This window comes from Corvus kubaryi, unplaced genomic scaffold (assembly GCF_017639235.1).
Source record: "Corvus kubaryi isolate FWS band 111438036 unplaced genomic scaffold, C.kubaryi_AGA036_p1.0 134, whole genome shotgun sequence".
NCBI lineage: Eukaryota > Metazoa > Chordata > Aves > Passeriformes > Corvidae > Corvus > Corvus kubaryi.
In genome coordinates, this window is record NW_024580668.1 from 1,423,584 (window position 1) to 1,445,338 (window position 21,755).

At 45.8% G+C, this 21,755-nt stretch overlaps 1 protein-coding gene across 3 annotated transcripts in view; it reads right to left on the reverse strand.

Moving 5' to 3' along the window:
- Nucleotides 1-1,279: 1,279 nt before the first annotated feature.
- ATP9A (ATPase phospholipid transporting 9A (putative)) overlaps nucleotides 1,280-21,755 on the reverse strand; it is a 55,319-nt gene continuing 34,843 nt past the window's right edge. For 2 of the 3 annotated variants that reach the window (XM_042045039.1, XM_042045028.1), the window contains exons 15-28: nucleotides 21,479-21,640; nucleotides 17,969-18,061; nucleotides 16,992-17,075; nucleotides 15,925-16,095; nucleotides 14,061-14,159; nucleotides 13,719-13,808; nucleotides 13,465-13,609; nucleotides 12,908-12,972; nucleotides 12,004-12,159; nucleotides 11,588-11,652; nucleotides 10,697-10,805; nucleotides 9,394-9,451; nucleotides 7,313-7,516; nucleotides 1,280-6,154 (exon numbers count right to left, since the gene is read on the reverse strand). In XM_042045039.1, coding sequence (XP_041900973.1) covers nucleotides 6,018-6,154; nucleotides 7,313-7,516; nucleotides 9,394-9,451; nucleotides 10,697-10,805; nucleotides 11,588-11,652; nucleotides 12,004-12,159; nucleotides 12,908-12,972; nucleotides 13,465-13,609; nucleotides 13,719-13,808; nucleotides 14,061-14,159; nucleotides 15,925-16,095; nucleotides 16,992-17,075; nucleotides 17,969-18,061; nucleotides 21,479-21,640 — 1,638 coding nt within the window. In that variant the 3' untranslated portion in view covers nucleotides 1,280-6,017. The remainder of the gene's footprint in view (nucleotides 6,155-7,312; nucleotides 7,517-9,393; nucleotides 9,452-10,696; nucleotides 10,806-11,587; nucleotides 11,653-12,003; nucleotides 12,160-12,907; nucleotides 12,973-13,464; nucleotides 13,610-13,718; nucleotides 13,809-14,060; nucleotides 14,160-15,924; nucleotides 16,096-16,991; nucleotides 17,076-17,968; nucleotides 18,062-21,478; nucleotides 21,641-21,755) is intronic. The other variant, XR_006018836.1, reaches the window with a different exon arrangement.

A 21,755-nucleotide genomic window follows, 5' to 3' on the forward strand; every position in this document is an offset into this window, starting at 1 on the left:
TTTTCCTCTCTCCAATGGTTTATGGTGCAGGGAAGCCTCCATAGCTCCGTCAGGCTCAGGGCCAGAGCGAGACACCCAATTACAGCCAGCACCTCCTCTTTCTTCTCATAAAAAAGGAAAAACAAAGACACACCAGTGCATGATACAACCACAATTTGAAAAACAAGGCCACTGGGATTCCTTGGTAAAGCCTAGGCTGAAAACTTACCCCAGGATCCATGATCTTCCAAAAATCTGCCAGCCCCTGCAGTGTTCAAACTTCTTGCATGACCACAGCCACATGAAGAATGAAATGAAACCCCATGGAAATCTTTGACATTTCTACTATTATGCAATGTTTGGGTTAAAAAAAAATTACTGAAATTCTCCTTCCCTTCCAGAGTGAGTTTAGAAAAACTATTTCTAGCTTTTTTTAATTACACATTTCACCATTAAAAAGAAACTGTCCATAAATTAAAGGAACCACTAACCAGGGCTTATGTAACTCATTTAGAGTGGGAAATTGGTAACACTTGGGAGCAAAGTCTGTTCCTGTGATTTCTGGAGTCTACACCATTCATTTGATGTGTGCAAACATCACAAAAATGCTTTATTTAATATTTGCATAGACTATGCCAAAAAGAAGTCAAGTCATTGAAAAGGGCATCCGTGTCCTATAGAATCCAAAAGAAACTCCCATAGATGTTCACTGATCCGAGGGATAGTTTATCTCTGCTTTCATTAAACAGTCTCCCAAGTCAGAGATTTGCTTTATCCAACTGCATGTTAAATTTTTTTTCTTTTAGGAGTGTTTATGGCTCTATTACATTTTTGGTAGAAAATTGCTGTACTGTGTTTGTACTCAACATGATTGACGTTTCCCCTGTGGAGAATGCTCAGTGTTAGACCCTGCCTCTCCCCCCGTTTCTGCCCCCTGGCCCTGGGACTGCTCTCATGCCGAGCCACTCACTGAATCAAATGTCCAAGGGATGAGAACATTCCCAAAATAGCTGTTCCTAATGCTGTTGCATCACTGCTCATCCCAGGGCAGGATATATCTGTGTTCCAGTGAAAGATCCCCTCCTCACTGCCAGCAGTGGCTGCCAGCAGCAGTGACCATCCCCGTTAACACCAAAACCGCTTCTACAAAGAATTTAGGGAAGCAGCTCTGATCCTTCCTTGGATGTGCATTTCCCATGCACAGGCTAAGGACCCACAGTACAGCTTCCCCACATCCTGGCAATTCCCAGCCCAGCTGGGACTGATCGTGCCTGCACTAACCAGGTGCATCATACAGGGATGAAGTAAAGAAGTTGCATAAAATTTATTTTTTCCACCTTGTTTTACAACATTCCCTTTTCAGTTCTTACACATCTGCGACATGTAACTCCACAGAACAATAAATAATTGGCATTCATGTTTCTTTTGACTCAGGAGTATTTACAGGTTGTTTAGCTGGATGACAGGTACAAAACATCAGCATCACAGTAAATACCATTTTGACACCAGAATCCATTTGCCCATTAAAAATTAAATTAACTTAACATTGATTTAAAAAACAATTTTAACAATTAAAAATGTTCTCAAAGGCATATCAGTACACAAGTTGTCGTAGGCAGTAGTAATGGACCATATTGGCAAAGCTGTGAACCACAGGATTTCATGCAAATCATAGAGTTTAACACTTACGAAATAACTAATAATAAATAAGGAGCCACTCCAGTGGGCACTGGACTGGCCCCAGACGCTCTGGGATGAGCCCAATGCCACCGGAACAGCTCGGGACACTGAGCTGCACATGGTAGGGGTTCACATCCCTGGGTCAGAGCCCTGCTTGTGCAAGCCAGGGGGTTGTGGTGCAGCAGAGGCTGCAGCAGCTTTCTTACATATAAACCCCAAAGGGAAGCTTTAGGGATTCCCCCTCTGACCTGGGGCTCCCTGCCAAACCCAGCTCAACTCCAGCACAACTTCCCTCGGCAGCTCCAGAGGCCGAGGCTGTCCCGGGGTTTGGCTGGGACAGCTCAGGGAGCACAGAAAACACCTCTGGTGCTGCCCAGCCACAACTGCAGCTCCCAGCACAGAGCTCTCACCCTGAGGGGACACCAGGGATGTCCCTGACCACCCCTCAGCCAGGTCTGATCAGACCCTGCACAGACTGAAGCTGCTGCTGTTGAACACAACGTTGGGTTTCCATTGCACCACGAGCTGAGCAAAACAAATGTGTGCACAGATGAACAGGAAAAGCTCTGTGGAGGGGGCACATCCAGAGTTAAGGAGATAGAGAGGGCTGTGACACAGCTGGAGTTCCTGCAGAGGTGCAAGAAGAGAACAGTGTGTGCCACAGAACCTCGCCCTGAAGCAGCTCAGCAGGGAGTGTTGGCAGCCACAGGAAGCAGGAGCACAGTGGGACTCACACTGGGACCCAGGAGCAGCACCTGGGGAAGCAGGAGCACAGTGGGACTCACACTGGGACCCAGGAGCAGCACCTGGGGAAGCAGGAGCACAGTGGGACTCACACTGGTGCCCAGGAGCAGCACCTGGAGCAGTCCCAAAGCACACAAGTCACGCATGAACTGCTACAGCACAGAACCCACACACATAAAGGAACAGGAGGAACACTAAGGCCACAAACAAGATACAACACAGAAGAAGAAAACAATGCTTCACTCCCCAAAAGTACAAATTATGAGCATACTAGAGGAAAAGATTAAATTTCCAGCAGATAATCCATTTATTTTAATGTACAGTAAATATGAACACATTAATTAAATTTTGCTTTTAAAAACATTTTTAAATAACTTAAGAGAAATGGATTGCAAACATAAAGTGCTAAACTTGAACAACAGAAGTATTCCTCTTTCCTGCTGTTTGTTAGATGGCAGTTTTTTAGTCTCTGACTGCTTTGAAAAAATGTAGTGTATATCCAGGCAGAAATTACTTCCTGGATTTACTACCTTGTGCAAAAACACGAGCTGCAAAGAACATAATCCACACCCCAAAACACAGCTACAGATCACTATCAACTCTACTCAATATGTTACTAAACTTATGATTCAATAAATATAAATGAAATCATAGTTCACTCCCTTTCTTGGTGTATGCTAATAGTTTGCAAATATGGTCCACTCAGTGTAAACTGTATTGACTTGAGGAAACAGTGAATTCTACCATATATATGTCTCAAATATTTACACACAGTAGCTTGGCACTGTTGCAGGACATTGAACTACCAACACACAGGAGAGAGGGACAGGGCTGGGCACCAGAGCCCAGAGGGACTGGGGGGCTCAGTCACCACCGGGGGCCAAAAGAATTCTTGGTTCTTGTACTTAAACCTACTGAAAGCAGATTAGATTGGATATTGGGATGAAATTCCTTCCTGGGAGGGTGGGCAGGCCCTGGCACAGGGTGCCCAGAGCAACTGGGGCTGCCCCTGGATCCCTGGCAGTGCCCAAGGCCAGGTTGGACACTGGGGCTTGGAGCAGCCTGGGACAGTGGGAGGTGTCCCTGCCATGGCAGGGGTGGCACTGGGTGGCCTTTGAGGTTCCTCCCAACCCAAATCATTCCATGATCCTATGAAATGCTGCCTGGGGACTCCAGAACAGTGGCATGGCCGACACTCCAGTCATGATGAAGACAATATTAAGGATCTTTCTGGCAAAACAGCATAATTCACAAAAGGCTGTGAGCCCCAGACAGGCTGTTCAGGGACTGCTTTTCCTCCACAAGACAAATCTCTGGACTTTCACAGCCTTGTTCAACATGTCAAATAAGTAGAAATGTATATTAATACTACTTTTAGGAAAAAAAAAAATAAAACATAAGGAAAGAACCAGATTTTCAAACCATTATGACAAGGTGAATATTGAGAATTAGCTTCCCTTAGCCAGCAGGGTGTTTCTGTAGGCAGTTGCTCCATACCAGGGCTTCAGACCCAAGCCTATCAGAAAACTGGCACAAAATAAAACCCGTGAGTAAAAGAGTGTTTGCTGCCCTTATTCCTGAAGGATTTTGAAACCTTATTTTCTAAATCAAGAGGGTTTCCACCACATGAAACAACAAGGTCACATGGCCTTCCACCTTCCTCTCACCCCGAGCCACAAGTGGTACAAAGCACATCCAATTTTTCTCTAAAACTTCTGGAACTTGCTCCCCCATCCCTTTGATATTTATTCACGGGAACTGAGAGCAAGGAAGGCAGGTCAGGTTGTGCAAAACATTCCCTGGAGCAACTGCCACACACTGACCACACGAGGCACAGCCACCTTAGAGGTGAAAATTCAGGACACAGCACTGTGGGCCAACACAGGCTCTTTTAAAACGACTCTCCCATTTTCCATGGATTTTCACATCAGACCTTCTGTGCTGTTTGCCACAGGAACTCCTGCAGCAATGGCAGCAGGAGCTGGCAGCCCTTTCAAGAGCTTCAGCACAGAGATGGGCACAGAGACGACCCAGGAGCTTCTGCACCTTGCCAATGTGGTGGACCTGACCTGGAAGGGCTTCCTTGTGATTGGAGAAGGGAGCTCAGGCTCTGCTTTGGGACAGCAGAAGTGAGCTCAGGCTCTGCTTTGGGACAGGGGCTCGGGCTCTGGGCTCTTTTCCTCCTGTGCAGCCAAGGAACAACGGCGCCAAGCAGTGCCAGCTCCGCCTGTGGTTTCTCTGATGTGGGAAGAAGACAGCAAGCAACTAATTTAGCACAGACTAAAGAGCCTTTAGACAAGGATGGCTGCCACTAAAAGCTCATCCGTGTTTGATGCATCAACCCAACTCTGAAAGATCCCTGTAAGTCTCTGTCCTTCTGCTGAGAAGCCCAAGCACATGTTGCTCTCCTCATGATATTATAATGTGGACCAAAGTTTACTATAACAACAGAACTCATTGAGTTTAATTTCTGAAAATTCAAACCGCATAAATTTGCTCTGCACACGAGCCTAGTGCCTTTGTACGAACCCATTCCTGGGATTCAGGCTTGGTTTTTAGAGCAGAGCAAGTGCAAGGTTCCAAAAACTGCCTCTCTGCAGGGAGCATGTCATTAAAACATCCACCTAGGAGTGCCTCTGCTTATTTGCAGCTCATCCTCACAGTTTCACACTAACAGGAAACAGATTTCATGGAGCTGTGAGGAGTAGCAGCTCTGTGACCTCTCCTTTCAGTCTCCAAGGATTCAAGACACGTCTGCCACATTGTCTGCAGAACAGTACGAGTCTCTTCTCACGTTGTTGACACATTTCAAGGATGATCAACTGCAAAGTTCTGTTCCAAAGAGGATTTGCTTTAGTTTAGATAATTTTCTCCTACCCAAATAAATACAGAGTAAAACTATTGTATCATAGGCTCCTTTTAACAGGAAGCACAACAGCTAAACAAAACCGAATTCTCTCGTTTAGAACTACCACTTCTCTGTCTTTATCAATGGCTGGATACCTCCAAAATCACTGGGGTGACCACATTTCAACGGAAGGAAAATCTCAGACACGCTCAGATTCTCCAGTGTGTGTAGATCCGACAGGCTGGAGCCCCATTATGGAAACAACATGCCATAAATCAGGAATCAGCTGTCAGCAGTGTAGTGCATCACCTACATTAAGGGATTTCCAAGATGTAAAAAGAATGTAACTACTTGAATCAAAAAGACAAATAACACAAAAAAAGGTAACACAATGCAAAGAACAGTGCAGACACTTAAAAAATTCACTTTAAATTGTCAAATGTAAATCCCAAGGTCAGGTAGCAGCTTCCAGAGGCTTTGAACCATGCAAGAGAAACCCATTGCCATCGCAGTTCCATGCATTTGACCCCAGTTAGTGGAACAAAAGTGACAAGAACCGGATGAGCTAAGAGCCTCCACCCTCCAAACGCTCCCTTTTCGTGTTAGGTTCCTGCTCAGGGCAGTTTGGAAGTCTCTCACTACAGCAGCAGGTAACAGAGACACCACGGGGTCCTGGCGCAGGTACGGGACGTGCTCGTTGTGGGGACAGCTGGGGGTTTGTCTCTGGGCCGGGGGCAATGTCTGTCTCTGTGTGCAAGGAGCAGCCCTAGGACGTGAGCTTCGAGTAGCTGGGGGGAGAAAACCTCCGTCTCAGGTACTTGAGGACGTAGAGGGGCAGGCAGCTCACCAGGGTGATGACAGTGACCTTCCACAGGAACGACAGGGTGGCAATGAAGTAAACATCTGTGTGGAGAAACGAGCACAGAGTCAAAAACATGGGGAGGACCTTCTGGGAAGGGGTGCAGAAAAGCAGCTCAATCTACCAGTGCTTCCTTCTGCCCATGGCACGGGGTTGGAACTGGATCATCTTTAAGGTCCCTTCCAACCCAGGCCATTCTATGATTTTACAATTCTTAGAACTGCCCCACCTCCATATTCAAGTTCAAAGCTCGTATGATACCTGGCTCCTCACTCCTCTGCCCCTCTCTTCGCCAGAAGATGCAGATGTGCCGTGCAGGGGGGTGTGAGGAATGTGACTGTCACAGGTAACTGCCCTCCCAAACCCCAGCTGACACAGGGATATGCTCCTGGCACTGGCAAGCACTGCGTGTCCTCCCACTCTGGGAGCTGCCTCTGCTGCTTGGCTGAGCCCAGCAAACACAGCTCTTGACTCAGAACACCTCAGAATCTTTACAAAAAGAGTAGAAGCATCGTTCAAAATGGATCTGGTATAACCACATGCAAGACAGATCGATCCAGCCATGGGGAAGTTATCCCTGTTGTCTTCAGTTAGGAAAGAGCTTTATGGAAGAAGTAGTGACATCTTGTGGTTCCTGCACGAACACTGGAGCAAGCCCATGGGTCTGATATTTGCAACGTGACAGTTACTGGGGGAATCTGGAATTCCTCACCCTTTTCCCTCTAGCCAGGGAATAGGATTAGTTCTGCTGCAGGCAACTAAAATACCACCACCAACCAAACCCATAAGAGAATGGTCCCAATGAACAGATAAAATACGGGAAGTTTTCGGAGGCAGCTCCTTCACCCAGTTTAAAAACAGTTCGCTGTTTTCAATCCAACAGCAGAGACTTCAGTCTTTAATCTCAAATTCCCATATGGAAATAAAGGCCACTGCTACATGAGAGAGCTGACACGTGCTGGAGCTCAAAGCATGGATGAGATTCCCAGCACAGTCTGCTGACCACCTTGACCTTCTCTAGCATTTTGCTATGGGAAGGAACCATAAAGTATCTTCCAAGTGCCTTCAAATCACACAGAGCTTACTCTGGTACCACTGTCACTGTGCCTGTTGCTGGCTCTACCAGCTGTCTTTTGCTCAATTCAGCTCTTTGCAGTTAGCATCCAGACCATGAACTGACTGAGGAGAGCATCCACCCTTACCAATAAACTCGTGCAAGAAGACCAGGGAAGCGATGTAGCAGGAGAGGCTGAGCAGCTCAGCCACGATCATGAGCCAGTGCCACGTCTGGATTGTCAGTGCCACCATCAGCAACTCGGTGAGAATCAGCGACGTGAAGGAAATGGCAACAATGTGCACAAATTCGGATTCAAAGAGGAGGAGTGCTCCATACATGATGATGCTACCTGCAAGGGAATGGAACTATTTGAGTCAAGCACCAGGCTCAGCTCTAAAACCCACACTTAGGTCTTGGAAAGGCTGAAACAATCCTGTCTTGAGGCTGTTTTTCATGAAATCTGATGAATGTAACAACAACGAATCAGTTACTATTTAGGAGACAGAACTGATGAGAAGACAGGGAAAAGTTACAACAGAGGTACCCAAGGTTTTCTAACAGTCTATCATATTCATGGACACATGCAGATAGGAAATTAATACATGCTGTTTTGGCAACTGGAGATCTCTAACATCATGAAACTCTATCCTCCCAGAAAAGCACTTGGTCACTAGTCAGAAGCTAAAAGATATCAAATTCTTCTATATCCTACTGCACTGCCTTGGTGCCAAGAGGCAGCTAAGTGTTGAAAAGCTCAGTGGATGCAAGTGAGCCTCAGTTTGCACTGCCTGGGCTGAGATCTCTCCCCTTCACACCTCCCCCTAAGAGAATCCCATTAAAGCTCTGCTAACGAGGCATTGTTTGTGCTCCTATCCTGGCTGGCCAGGGCTCGCTCCAGGCCACCTGCACAAATAACTCATGTGAGCAGCATGAGTAATCCACACCAACATCCATCACCCAGGCTGCCTCCGGAAGGGAAAACCTGCGAGGGAACAGAGCTCGAGCCACAGAGTTCAAATCCAGCTGTGAACTTTCCAAACTTTGGGACTGCTCAAGTTTTGGTCGGGCTCATCTCTGCTAGCAACTGGCCCCGTTGTTTGGCCGCTGTTTGCTGGTTATTGAGCACATCACTGGTGAAGTCACTTTAACCAAACCCTGTAACCAGAGAGTGCTCTTAGCTCAAGGAGGAATCTTTCCCCCCATGCATCACCCTCTGGCTGCAGCTTTCCACCACTTGGGAGTGTTCTACCCGTGCCTTGGCTTTGCCATTGTGATACACGGCATCCCAAGCCCTTGATCCCTGTTGTAGGACTCCTGTGATAGATTTCAGAAAATGAAGGTAACAGAGATTTGTTACCTTCATTTGTAACACTCCTAGATTCACTCCCTGCTGAGGATGGCAACATCAATTAAATCCATAAGAATTACCTGCTTATTTTGACCCATTATTCTAACTTGTGTAGATAAGGGAGTTTTGGAAAACAAGAAATATTGCCACTTCAGCTTTTAGCTCCACATTATTGACCTGTTTTCCACAATTCCCTGATTAACACTCAGAGAGAGTATTTGAGTTTGAGGGTACTTGATTAAAAAAACGACAAAATGAAAGAAAAGACCTTCTTAGATACATACCCAAATTACTACATCCACTGTTGAAAATGCATTGTAATTGAGGCATTTACTTAATTGCTGAGCAGCCTAATTAGAGTGTATGGGATATGATCAAGAACCTGAGCTCGACTCCGACCCTGCATTACAGATGGCTGTGAAGCAACCAGAACTATTGCCACTTCCATTTCTGGATAAAATACAGAAGGCTACAGATGCTGCATTTTCCATGTTGACAAAAACCTGCAAAATCTCTAGCTTGGAGAACTTTTTCCAAAAGAAGGGGAGAATCATGAGCTCTGCTTTACAGATGGGGCAACTACAGCACTGCAAGGAACTTGCACTAAATTACAGTGCATGGCTCTGATGGGAAGAGGCACAATGGTTTGAATTCTACATCACAGGGTTGACCAATTACTGCCAATATTTGGTTTCAGATAATTTTTTCCTTTGGTAATGCTACTGACATTTTCCCAGACAAAAAATATATATATTCATCACCACAAGGATACTTTGGGAAATTCATTTCATGCCTTACTTAGCTTCCTGCAATACAGAAACTTAGACAGTCACACACACACAAACATCTAAAGGCACAAGCAGAAGTTGATTTCTTACCTTGATAAATGCTTATCAAGACCCAGATTAAAAATGTTTTGTATGACAATGGTCGTCCCTGGGTGGGGGGAAAAAAAAGACAAAGGGTTTTCTTTTATGAAAATTCACTTACTGATCAACTTAGAAATTAATAAGAGAATTGGAAAGTGCTTTGGAAAAATAATTAAATAAAACAAATCAAACAACCCTGAGGCAGTGCCCCTTTATTCTCATTTTTCTGGGTGCTCAAAGGGACTATGGAAGCTCAGGGCTCCCACAGCACAGCCTGGTCCTCACTGCACACACAATTAATTCAGTGCAAAGATGTCTCAGGAGTTTAGTCACCAAACTGTGAAATATAAGATGTGTGTACACACATATATGTGAATACATTAATATTGTATTTCTAGACACACACACAAATCACCTTCATATTGAAGGCAGATAGATTTTAAAAAACCATCTCCAGCCAACACAGCCATACCAGCACAAAACCCCCTATGTTTAGACCAGGCCTAAGGATGGTTGAAGAATTAGTGGTTTATGACATAAGAGACAACATACAAGTGAAACCAGATGGAGGCTTATTGAGGCTCTGGAAAAACAGGCTGTGCTTCTGAGAGTATCTGTTAAACAGGAATCCTTGAGGGAAAGAATCTGGTGAAGACTCAGTCCACCCTTTCCTTCAATTAAGAAAGATGTTCCCAGGCTGCATACCCCAGTTACTCAAAACATTTTCCAGGGAGGAAGAAAAAAAATTAGAAAGGAACCTAAGACAAGATTTACCTTCCTGGTATTTCTATGGTAAACATAAAATAAAGTTCTCTTTGTCTAAGGAGAAGGACCTGACTTAGATGCTAAAGCTACAAAAATGGCACAGCAAGCAAACCTTTAGATCATGCTCAAGTCAAATTTCTACTGAAGAAACTCTGGGATAACCTCCTGCCTCCATCAAATGAGCATATCCCTTCTCCTCTTCCCTTTTCTGGTGTCAGGACAGTGCCAAATCCCCAACAGTTTCTCTTTTCCCTTTATTATGGAACAAATTGGTAATATTAAATCCCTAGAATTTCCCACAGAATGGAACTTCTACTTCCCCAGCCGTTTCTAATAAATTGCAGTTCATGTAGAATTCAATAAGCAGCTCTCAGGAATTCTGCTTCTATCTGTTAATTCACATTTGACTTTAACAGAATTTTGCTTGAAAATGCCTGATAAAGTTCTGGATCTCCTGACAATGTATGTGACTTTACACATTTACAGTTTCAGATCAAGATGAGGATCTTGCCTTAAACCAAAACACACAAACAAAAGTCTCCCACACCTTAAGAAGATCTTTGTAGAGCTCTGGGTACAACATTGCAACTTCAGATTTCACATCCTTGTCCAGGACAAGAGAAAACACGGGGAACATGGTGTAAATTGTGGAGTACCTGGAAGGAAGGCAGAAGACCAGTAAATTATTTCAGGTGGAGATGAACAAACAAATGCCAGGCTCCAGAAATTTACGTGCTAAATAATGCACACATTATAAAAACTTGCAAAGGGAACACAGCAGAGTTTTGCAGGTAGGATAAAACCATCAGGCTGGCTTTTTGAGTGACTTTTGATCAGGAACACTCAAACACAGGTGACTGGTTCAAGTATTGCAGTGGGTTATTAATGGAGCCAAGGACTGACCTGTGCCCATCCCAAAGTCTGCTCTAGAGCTCAGGTTTGATTCTGTTTGCATCAGAAGGGAATGGAGATGAATTTGCTGGTTTTTTTAAATTATGTACTCAAAAGTGTAAGAAGTCATAGAGGGATTACAGCTGCAATGCCCTGTTTTAGACAGGTTTTGGACAGGAACTGACTCCTCCTATTGTAGAGGTTGGGTTGTCTCTCTCCCTGACACTGCCAGGAGCAGGGCACTGCCTCTCACTGCTGTGCAGACACCAGCCCAGCACAACTGTCCCTCTGCTTTTACTGGGATCAAAGGAACATTCCTGGAGGATGGGCTGCTTCACAAATGTGACAAACCATCCTGCTGGAAAGGTTTCTAGAAGTGTCTGCACTGAGTGCTCAGAGCAGAGGAGCACGAAGGGGACAAGGCTCACACCCATCCCCTGAAGCAGCCGTAACAGAGTGGGGATGTGCATGGCTTGCATGTTAATCAGCCCAGAAGTGTTCATTGTGCAGAGGCTTTCCTCATTACCAGTAAAAAGTGACCTCTTACCCAATGATGAGGAAGCCTTGGTAGAGAGGAACCGAAGCAAAGTAAAATACTGATGAGAAAACAGCCTAGAAAAGAAATGAGCTTTTTAGGCACTAAGAAACCACAGTAAAAGTACAGCTTAAAAATACACTCTGCTCAAACTGCAACATTCTTGCAGTGGGTTCTCCAAATTCCTGAAATGAAGACAGACTAATGGAATATCAACCCTTTCTATTCCTTTGGAGCAGCTGCTGGTATTTGTCCAATACCATGAACTTTCTCGTGTGTTTTCATATAGAAGTAACATCCTCAAGTCCCAACCCATGAAAATTCTCAGGACAAGAAATGATGGCATCCAAAATGAGACACAGGACCTTTCCTTTAGGATTTGGCTTCTCCACCTCTCTTTGGAAACCCCCTCCTGGCAGCCCCTTTACCTGCATGGTGCTGATGCAGAGGCTCCTGTGGATCACAAACTGGCTGAGGGCTGCAGACCTCTTGTAGCTGTTCCTTCCATGGACCATGAGCAAACGACCCAGGTGCTTGAACTGAGTGATGGAGAAATCGGCTGCCAGCGATGCCTGCTTCCCTTCCTGGGAACAAGAGCAAGGAAGAGCACAGTGAGATCACTTCAGTACTGGAAACAAAGAATATCATGTTATTATTGAGTTATCACTGACAGAATTTCCAGGAATATTTGCAATATGTTAGGTGAGGGAGAGTATTGCCTCAGCACTTCTCCTTCCACTGTGGATTTTAAGCAAAGAGCAAAAATATGAGGAGAATTTCCATTTGAACCTTGGCCTCCAATTCTAAGCAACCTCTGGATTCTGATTCACCACACACGTTAACATGACACTCCTATCAAAGTGCTGAACACAAATTCTGTGTCTCAAAAGTTCACTCAATTTTGGCTCACTGCAAGCACAGTCTGTCTGCTGCTGCCAATCCAGCCCTGCAGCTCCACACAGCTCCATGTGCAGGAATCAGAGTTCCAACCCAAATTTTGTTTTGCAAACTAACATGAACAGTATTTAATTGTGCACGTAGGGTATATCTTATCAGTGTAATTGTAACTCCAGCATTTGGAGCATCTAAAACCCCCCAAACTAACATAAGGGTCCAAATTCAGGGATTCTGCCAAGAACCAAATAACGAATTTGAACTCCCTTTAACAGTAGTCTCCTTTATAGCCAAATTATTTCTCACGATAGGGCTACCGGTCTGATGATGATTCTTGTGGGAGCTTGTTCCCTTTCTTGCACAAATTTCTGAGGATTCATTTAAGAGTTGCTTGAAAACTGGCCACAGAAATTCTCATGAAACATGAGGTAATCTCACCTTTCCTTCAACTCCAACACCACAGTCAGCCTCCTGAATCATGCTAACATCATTCCCTCCATCACCTGCAGGGCAGAGCACAAACAAAACTGGGAGTTAAGCAACAGGGGCAATCTGCAACCCCACCAAAGTCATCTGCACCACACGGTAATATTACAAGAAATGCTTAACCCAATCAACAAGAGCAAGAGTTTAAATAGAAATCATGAATTTAAGTTCTTAAGTTTGTTTCAATAGACAGGTCAGTGATTGATTTATCTCGCTTGTAGGTGGTACCATTATATCTACAATGGTGAAACAAAGCTCTCAGATTAACAGTGGCACTTCACCTGGTCAGGTTCAAGCTCTGTTTTGCAAAGATGCCACCTGAAAGGGTTATGAGGAGTTTGGCACTGAATTTCCACGTGCAAAATTTCATCTTCGCAATCGTCCCAAAAAACCACCACTCCCTAAATCAGCATTTCCAGGTGCTATGAGATGATGCGAGACTGTTCCTCTAAAAGAAGAAATTGCAGGTGCCATCCTGCGTGGTCACCTCTCCCCAGCTGGTCACTTACCCACGGCACAGGTGAGTTTGCCCGTCCTCTCCTGGAGCAGCCTCACGATCTGGGCTTTCTGGGTGGGGGCGCAGCGGCAGCACACAACAGCGGGGCACTGGCACGCCAGCTCCATGAACTCGTACTCGTAGTACTTCAGGCACACCTGATTGACACACAGCACACACCTGATTGACACACAGCACACACCTGATTGACAGCCTGCTCTCTGGGCAGGAGGGTTTCTCCAGCCCAGGCTCTGGGGCTGTCCCTACCTCCAGCGAGTCCCCCGAGATGACCAGGGCGCAGTCGTGCTTGCGGCGGAAGGCGTTCAGCTCCAGGTGGGCTTCTCCTCGGTTTGTCACCTGGGGGAGGATGGAAGTGAGCAAGGTGTGCTTCACTGGGGTGACAGAACAACAGAGAGTCCCGGGGGAGCAAAGGTAACACGGCCAGGAAACTGAGTTAGGGCATGCAGTCACAGAAACAAAAACTTGGGGTAGGGTAGAAAGCTGGGTCAAAAGAATAAAAATATCCTGCTGGAAAACAGCTGTGATCTCACACCCCTCCTGTCCCAGAGTGTGGGCCCCCTGAGAGAGGGGTCTGTGGGTGTTACTCACTAGTCTGAATATATGGATGTCCTGTGTCCGTGTCACCAGATGCGCGTTCTTGGCTGTACACGTGGCTGTCTCCAGCTTATCCCCTGTCAGCATCCACACCTAAAATCCAAACACTTCACGTATTAAATAAAGCTTAACAGCCACGTCTGCAGGACCTCTGCAAGTACCACCTGCCACTTCAGGCTTATAAAAGGACTGTTAAAACACACATACAAATTATTCTTCTAAAAAACCCCTACTTTAAAACACACAAGAAAATTCTCACATGTGAAAGAAAGCAAAGCTCTTAAAGAGGCTGAGACACAAAGGAAGTTACAAACACCGTGTAACATTTTTCCCACCTGCAATATTTCAAGATTCTGCTGATAAACCCACAAAATGCAAGCTAAAAAAATGTGTATTTGTGTGTTAACGTGTCCCTCCCCAGCCATTTCTCAACCGGGCCCTGCTGCAGAAAGATCCCTCCTGGCCCAGCCAGAAATGTGGATGATGCAACTGGGGTTAGCTCAGTGCTGATGTGTACGTCTGGAACACACTAACTTGGTTGAGGGGTTTTTTTTAGATTTTTTTTTTTTTTAAACCTACACTGCTCCTTTTATTTAGTGCTGGTGAGGGGAGGGAGTTGGAAAGCAATGTCAGCAGCAATGGCTGGGAATTCCTTCTCCAGTGTAAATATATCACAGTGAGTTTGGTTTTTTCCACTGGTGATTTTATTCTTTCAAGACACTGCCCAAGAATATTTAATGAAAAATACAAAAACCTCAAGAAAAATCCCAAAACATCAACAAAAAAAAAAACCCCACATAAAGACTCAATTATTTGTTTGATATTCTGAGGTTGGAAAGAGATTTGATCTTAACAAGATGGTCCCTGTCATGAATTGCGAGACCCCTTTCACTCTGTATTTACTGCTCATGTGCAGTGCCCTGATGAACACTGCAGTGCAAGGAGTGCTCAGCACATCCCACACCAGCTCCAGCCAAGGTGGGGAGAAAGGAAAGAAGGAAACCCCTTTGGAGTGCTGGGCCAGGACTACAACATCACTAAGGAACTCTGATTCCCCTGGTCTTACTTCTCTGCTGTAGCCTCTGCTGTTTACAGGGATGGCTCCAAACAAAAAGCACTTTTGGAAGTTTGTCCCAAGCCTTGAATTTCACTTCCTACCTAACCCCCAAACACACAGCCCTGATTTGTATTGACAGCAGGGCTTCAGATTTTTGCTCACTTTGCGACTTAAAGCAGAGAAACCACAACCAGGACCTTTCACCTACTTTTCTTACCCAAATCTGAATGTTTAATCCATTTTTTCCCTTTTGCAAGGCTGACAAAGTTTTCAGAGAGAGAACCTGTGCAGGCACCACAGCAGCTCCCTCACTGCTGAGCACAGCTAAGGCTGTAGGTGTGGAGTCAGAGATGCTGGAGCCCAGAAAGCTGGAAAAAACCCATCCAGTCCCTGATTCTCTTGGCTCAGACTCCCCTCTAGTGGCTACTGAAAAGGTGGATATCCACAGCTCCAAGCCCAGCACGGGGTTCAGGCACCACAAAGCAAACACATCCAAACCTGCCTTGTTTCATGCAACTCCCCGAAAGAAGAATTGCCCCAAAGGCTCCTGTTGCACCCCCCTTGTGCCCCCAGAGAAAGATTCCTTTCTCTGCAGGAGGAGCCAGAGTGTGTGAGGGGATGAAAAGCACAAGAGGTGACTCATGTGTTACCATTTACTCCTTGCAGCATGTTCTGTTCCCAAAGCAATGGTTAAAGGCCCAACAGGGCCCCCAGCCCCCTTAATTTCCTGCCCGTGCGACAGTGCCACGCACTCCAGAGGGTCTCAGGGTTGCTGCTGGAGCACCCCTGGGCTAGGCAGACCTTGATGCCAGCGTTCCTCAGCGTCTCCAGCGTGGGCCTGACGTCTGTCTGCAGCTGATCCTCCACCCCAGTGAGACACAGCAGCTCCATCTCCATCTCCAGGCTCTCGATGACCGTGGCCACCTTGAGGGAGCGGTCGTGCACGCTCAGCTTGGCCTGGACGTAGCGTGCCTGGGGACAGACAGCACGGTCAGCCTGCCTTTGGGGCACACAGGGCTGACCAGCTCCAGGGTGAAGCAGTTAACCTCCCTCTGTGGCCTTCCACCTGGTCTAGGGAAAGGTAGCCTCTGTGCACAGCCTGGAAACACAGAGTCTTTAAGGTCCCTGCCAACCCAGGCCACTCTGTGATCCCATGATTAGAGATGGAACCTGTAAGGGCTGGTGAACACCAGGTGCCTGTCACAGAGTAAGGTGGAAAGTGCTTCAGGGGGTTGTTGCTGCTGCTGGTGGGCAGGACAGGGCACAGCATGACCTTGGGTACACAAAGGCAGCTGCTGGAGTGGCACCTGCAGAGAGCCTGCAAGCAGCTCCCTCCCACCACGGGCAACACTTCTAGAAACAATGGCACCAGAGAATCCTGATCAGCTCCACTACCACATCTCTGCATCAACTGAACAGTTCCCCTTCCCATTCTGCCTGCCTGGCTAAGCCAGTCAGTGCCCTGGGGAGAGACCCAAACCTCACACATGGAGCCCGTGTTTCCAGGGAGCTGTCTGGGTTGTATTCTGGTTGTTTGCAGCTTCCCTGGATGTCAGAATGCAACAATGGAAATTAAAAGCCAACACATTTCCCAAACTTGTCTAACAAATGATGAGAATTTGCAGAATTTATAACCACAAGAGATTATAAGGCAGGATTCAGGAACTGCTTGGGAGGGTCTTGGCTGGGATACCCACTTCATACCTATCACTTGAAAGGAACTGATTAAGAATATCAAGACATTTTAGAACAACAATTCTAGCAGACAGTTGGGAGACAAGAGGCAGCATTATCACAAGAGCTTTGTGAGAATCACTTCAGTGATTGTTTGTTTAAAAACAAAGGAAAAAACCCAAATAAAAACTTACTTCAAAGTCTTGATACTGCTCTTCCGTCAGAGACTTCTTGGCCACAACAAGAACCCTCAGGCCTTCCCGAGCCATGTTACCACACTGCAAGGAAGGATCACATTGTAAACCATCAACTCCATCTCCACTGAAATGGTTTATGCACAGCAGGGTGGAGATGGCAGCGTAAGATAGCAAGTTAAGAAAATAATCATCCCATTTGAGCAACCCCAGTGAGTCTATAAGATCTGATAAAGTGCATGATAAACCCTAAAGAGGGGATCTGCAATGGTTTGTGACCTATCCCACTGATCAGGAAGAAAAATGCCCTCTCTGCTATACCAGAGTGACAGAAACAATCCCATTGATTAAATTTTCTCTAAGTAAAAAAGGGCACAAGCCTGTGATTTGTAGACTTCACATCTTTGGCTCTTTAATGTAAGACCAAGTTATAATTATTTCTCTGAAGACCAGAGAACCAGCAACTGAAGCTACTGCTGTGGCTGCCCCTGGATCCCTGGCAGTGCCCAAGGCCAGGCTGGATGGGGTTTGGAGCAATCTGGGACAGTGGGAGGTGTCCCTGCCCATGGCAGGGGTGGGATGGGATGGGCTTTAAGGTCCTTCCCAACCCAAACCATTCTGGTATTTCATGAACTCTGTGCTGCCATTAATGCTAACCTGACAAACACACCCCAGTACAAAGCTACCAAATATACTTTTGAAATTAGACCTTACAGGCTAAAATAGATCCAAGCACAGAATCAATCCCAGGACAAATTTGGTGAGTGTCAATCAGTTTGGAGCAAAACCCATTTTATGTACAGGACTTATCCCGCATTAAACATGCTGAACTGCCACTGACTTCCTTGTTACTGTGGATATATTTGGCTGAGGACTAATCCAATGAATTGCCAAGATCAGTGACCTTCTGGCTTACAGGTATTTTAGCAGTTAGGTCCCCCCTGCTGCAGAGAGAAGCAGGAGCAGCCCTCCCATACCTCCTCCTCCAGCCAGTCGTTGTACTGCACGATGCCAGCCATCACCACATCTGCCCCCTTCATGTAGAACGTGATCTCTCCTGTGGATTCATCCTGCAGAGCAAACACAGCAGCCTAAGCTGGGTCAACATCAACAGATTTGGAGGGCCCTCAGCAAACTGAGTGACGAATTCTCAGCACAGCAGCCACAGAACTGGCTGCTCTGGGTCAGGTGAAGGGCCACCAGCTCCACTTCCTGTCTCAGGGCCAGAAGGAGATGCCTATTCAATTGCAACTCAGGTCCTTGCAGCAGGAATTAATGCTTTAGACAAGGAGGATCAGCTTTTTAATCAGTATCTCCACACAGACAGACCCCTCCCAGCCCTGACTGCCTGTGAGTCCAGAACAGCCTCAAGCCCTCACCTTGAAACTTGATTTTCACTTACCTGAAACAACAAAACAGATGCACAAAGCTGAAGAGAGTCAAAATCACTCTAATTTACCTGCTCTGTTACACTGTATGGAATAAGCAGAATTAAAACTCATGCTTGCCACAGAAAGCTTAAGTTGCTGCCTGCCTTACCTGATTCAAGGAGTTTATAGGCTGCAAGCAAAGCATATTTGCATTACTACAAATTTAAAAGTCTCTTCTAAGCAGCTAGATACCTAAGGAGGCCACAGCTATGAGAATTACAAGCTAATGGAAACGCTGGCAATTTCCTCAAAGGAGACAAAACAATGAGTAAGGAACAAACTGCTGTGTAAACCAAGACAGCCACCAGGGATAGGAGGAAAACAAACTTGAAATGCAAAACCAAAAAGCCCAGGAAGGCCTGAAACAAACAGCTGTGAATGAAGGGGGCAAAGTACTTTAGGGAAAAAAAAGAAATGAAAGAGTGGACACTTGTTCATTCTCTCACTAATATGTGGGTCAGTCTGTTCCACCATGACAGAAATTAGCAGTGGAGGTTCTCACACAGGAATACGTTAAAAGCCCCATGTCCCATGGCACTGGCAAAACAGAGTTTAAATCCATAGCAAAAAAAGGGCAAAAAGTAGCACCTGAAGTGGATACTGAAACTGCAAAGGAGGAAGTCTCTTGGATAAGGAAACTAATAATTAGCCAAGGATAACAAAGCTCCTTTACTGAATATTATTGCCAAGCTCACAGAGATATTCACAAGGAAGATGCTCATGATTAAGCCTAAGTGTCCTGGAACATCCAGCCCTCACACACTGATACACATCCCAGAGGAAAACGGGTGTCACTCCTCCAAAACAACTAGAATCTGCTTAAATAAAACACACCACTTCTGGCAGCAGCCAAAGGTAAAGGTTTATCTATGAAATTATTTGATTAAAGAGTGTCTAACAACATCTCTGTAGGAAACTGAATAAAGACTGCACTTCCCGTGCTGCAGAGCTGGCTTAAGATAGTTTAGACTTTTTGTCCAATATAAATACTGTATCAGCTATCTCCTTGCATTAGTCATTTCCTCTGCCCGAGTTCAGGAGGAGGTTAGTGCGTTCTCAGATCATGGCAAGATCACTCTATAAATCTACACACAGATTTGCCAGTTATACTGTTTTGGAGAAGCATCTTTTTCCACAATGGTCTGCCTCTGGCCACGGTTCAAAGGCTCCTTTCAATTCCAGATATGACAATAGCACTATCTCTGCTCTACAACAAAGATCATTCCACATGGGTAAGGGGAAAAAAAACACTAAGAAAACGAAGAATGGAAAATATTGTGGTCAAACAAACAGGCCTTCTTCAAAGGGCAAGATAAGTCAGTGCACACTATGGTGAGGAGGCTGCTTGGGTAGAACAGGATTTCTTAGAACTGAAATAATCAGGTACAGAAATAACAGCTGAGTGCAAGGAAACACTCAGATATTGCAAAAATATCCCAAACCAGGCAACATCTGCGACTTGTTTTCGCTATTAACTATTGCTTTATTTACTAGAAGTTACGTGTTGAAGGAGATCTTTTCCTAGGGGCCAGAGCAGCCAGGATGTGCTGTGGAGATGGTGCCTGAAGGGACAGCCCTGCTGGGCTGGACACAGGAACCACTGCTCACACTCTGTCCCCAGGCTGTGCAGGAAGCCTGCAAAATTGTCACAAGGGCTCCCAACAGCCAGAAAACTGCAGCTTCTAAGGACAGGCAGCACCTGCACAGGTGAGCAGAAACGTTCCCCTTTGGGTTCTGCTCACTGCAGTGCTGAGTGCAGCTGCATCTCCCTCCCTGTGTATTTTCTTCTGGACACTTCATGCCGCTCACCCTCCCCTATTTCTATTTTTTAAACAAGCAGCACAGTTTAGGAGATGCACTGGAAAGGTCAACTCCCTTCAAGTTGTGGATCAAACCAAATGGAGTGCCTACACATGCACTCACACGTTTAATTAAAGCACATTCTACTTGATGACTACCTATTTATAATTTTTTTTAAAATGGAAATTATAACCCTGCTTGAAGATGTTATTTTGGAGTATACAGAAACATGGCAAAGCAACACCCAGGCAGTCAACCTTTGCTACTCAACCCTAATTCTGCACAGGGCACACAGGGAGATGATTTTAGTGGCTTAGAGAAGCTGAATGGCTACAAAATAAAGACAATCAACAGAGAGGGACCAATGCTTCTTTAAAGGTATTTACAGTCAGGATCTAGGCCTGATGTTACTCCCACTGACCACAAGTGGGAGTTTTGCTGGTTTTGCCTAAAATACAAACAGCAAAATCTAAATAGAGAAATACAAACTAGAAACCTTTTTTGTTCCTAGTGGGGGAGAAGATAAATAATAGGAAATTTAAAAGGAATAAGCTTCAAATCAAAGAGAGCACTGTTACACTCATGATACGAAAATTTCAGGGCATTCCCTTCTGTTGAGCATATAAAGACAATTTAATGAAGCTCACCCTGGCTTTGATGGTCCACCTCTTAAACCTTTGATAGAACAGCATTTCATCAAAAGCTTGCACTTGCAGTAAAAGCACTGGGGAGAGAGGTTCTTTAGTCCTCCCTCTTCTATTGATAATATTTTTATTCTAGCTCTTGAAAAGATTGCCTGAAGTCTCCACATAATTTTCATTATAAAAGTAAATAATTTGAAGAATTTACACTTGCTGTACTGAACTGGGTACACACTGCACTTGTTGCAGGTATCCTCTGCAGCACAAGATATTTGTGGGAACACTCAAAGTGTACGTTCAATGCATTCCACAGATCTCTAAATCCCCAGATTTAACACAGTGATTACTTTGTACCAGCTCAGCCTCTCAGCCCACTTCCCCTGGCATCCCTGCTCTTGGGCATGTTTTCATACTCCAAAGTCTTCCAAGTGTTTCACTTTGTGTGGTGCCCAGGGAGGATGTGGATCTCGCTGACTGCTGATACCCCAGCCCCACCTGGATGCCCTCCTGTGCCGTGGGCTCTGGGTGACACCTCTGAGCAGGGAGGCCGGCCCAGGTGAGCCCTGGCTCGCTGCCAGGCTGCCCGAGGTGTGACTGCCCCACCCGCAGCCCTTACCCGCACGATGATGCCCATGCGCTTGCTCTCGTAGGTGAAGGGGAAGATCTGCAGGATGGTGAAGTTGAGGATGTGCCCCCCCGGGCTCCTCAGCTGCACTGAGGACTGGTCTCTGCCCACCAGAGTCAAACCCACGCTCTCTGTCCACTGCACCAGGGCCACCTGAGAGGAGAAGGACACGGTGAGGGGTCCTGCCACACCTCCCGAGGGAAGGGGTAGCAGGGGGCTGCAGAGAATTCATTGGTCGTTAATTCATTAGTCATTAATTCATTAGTCA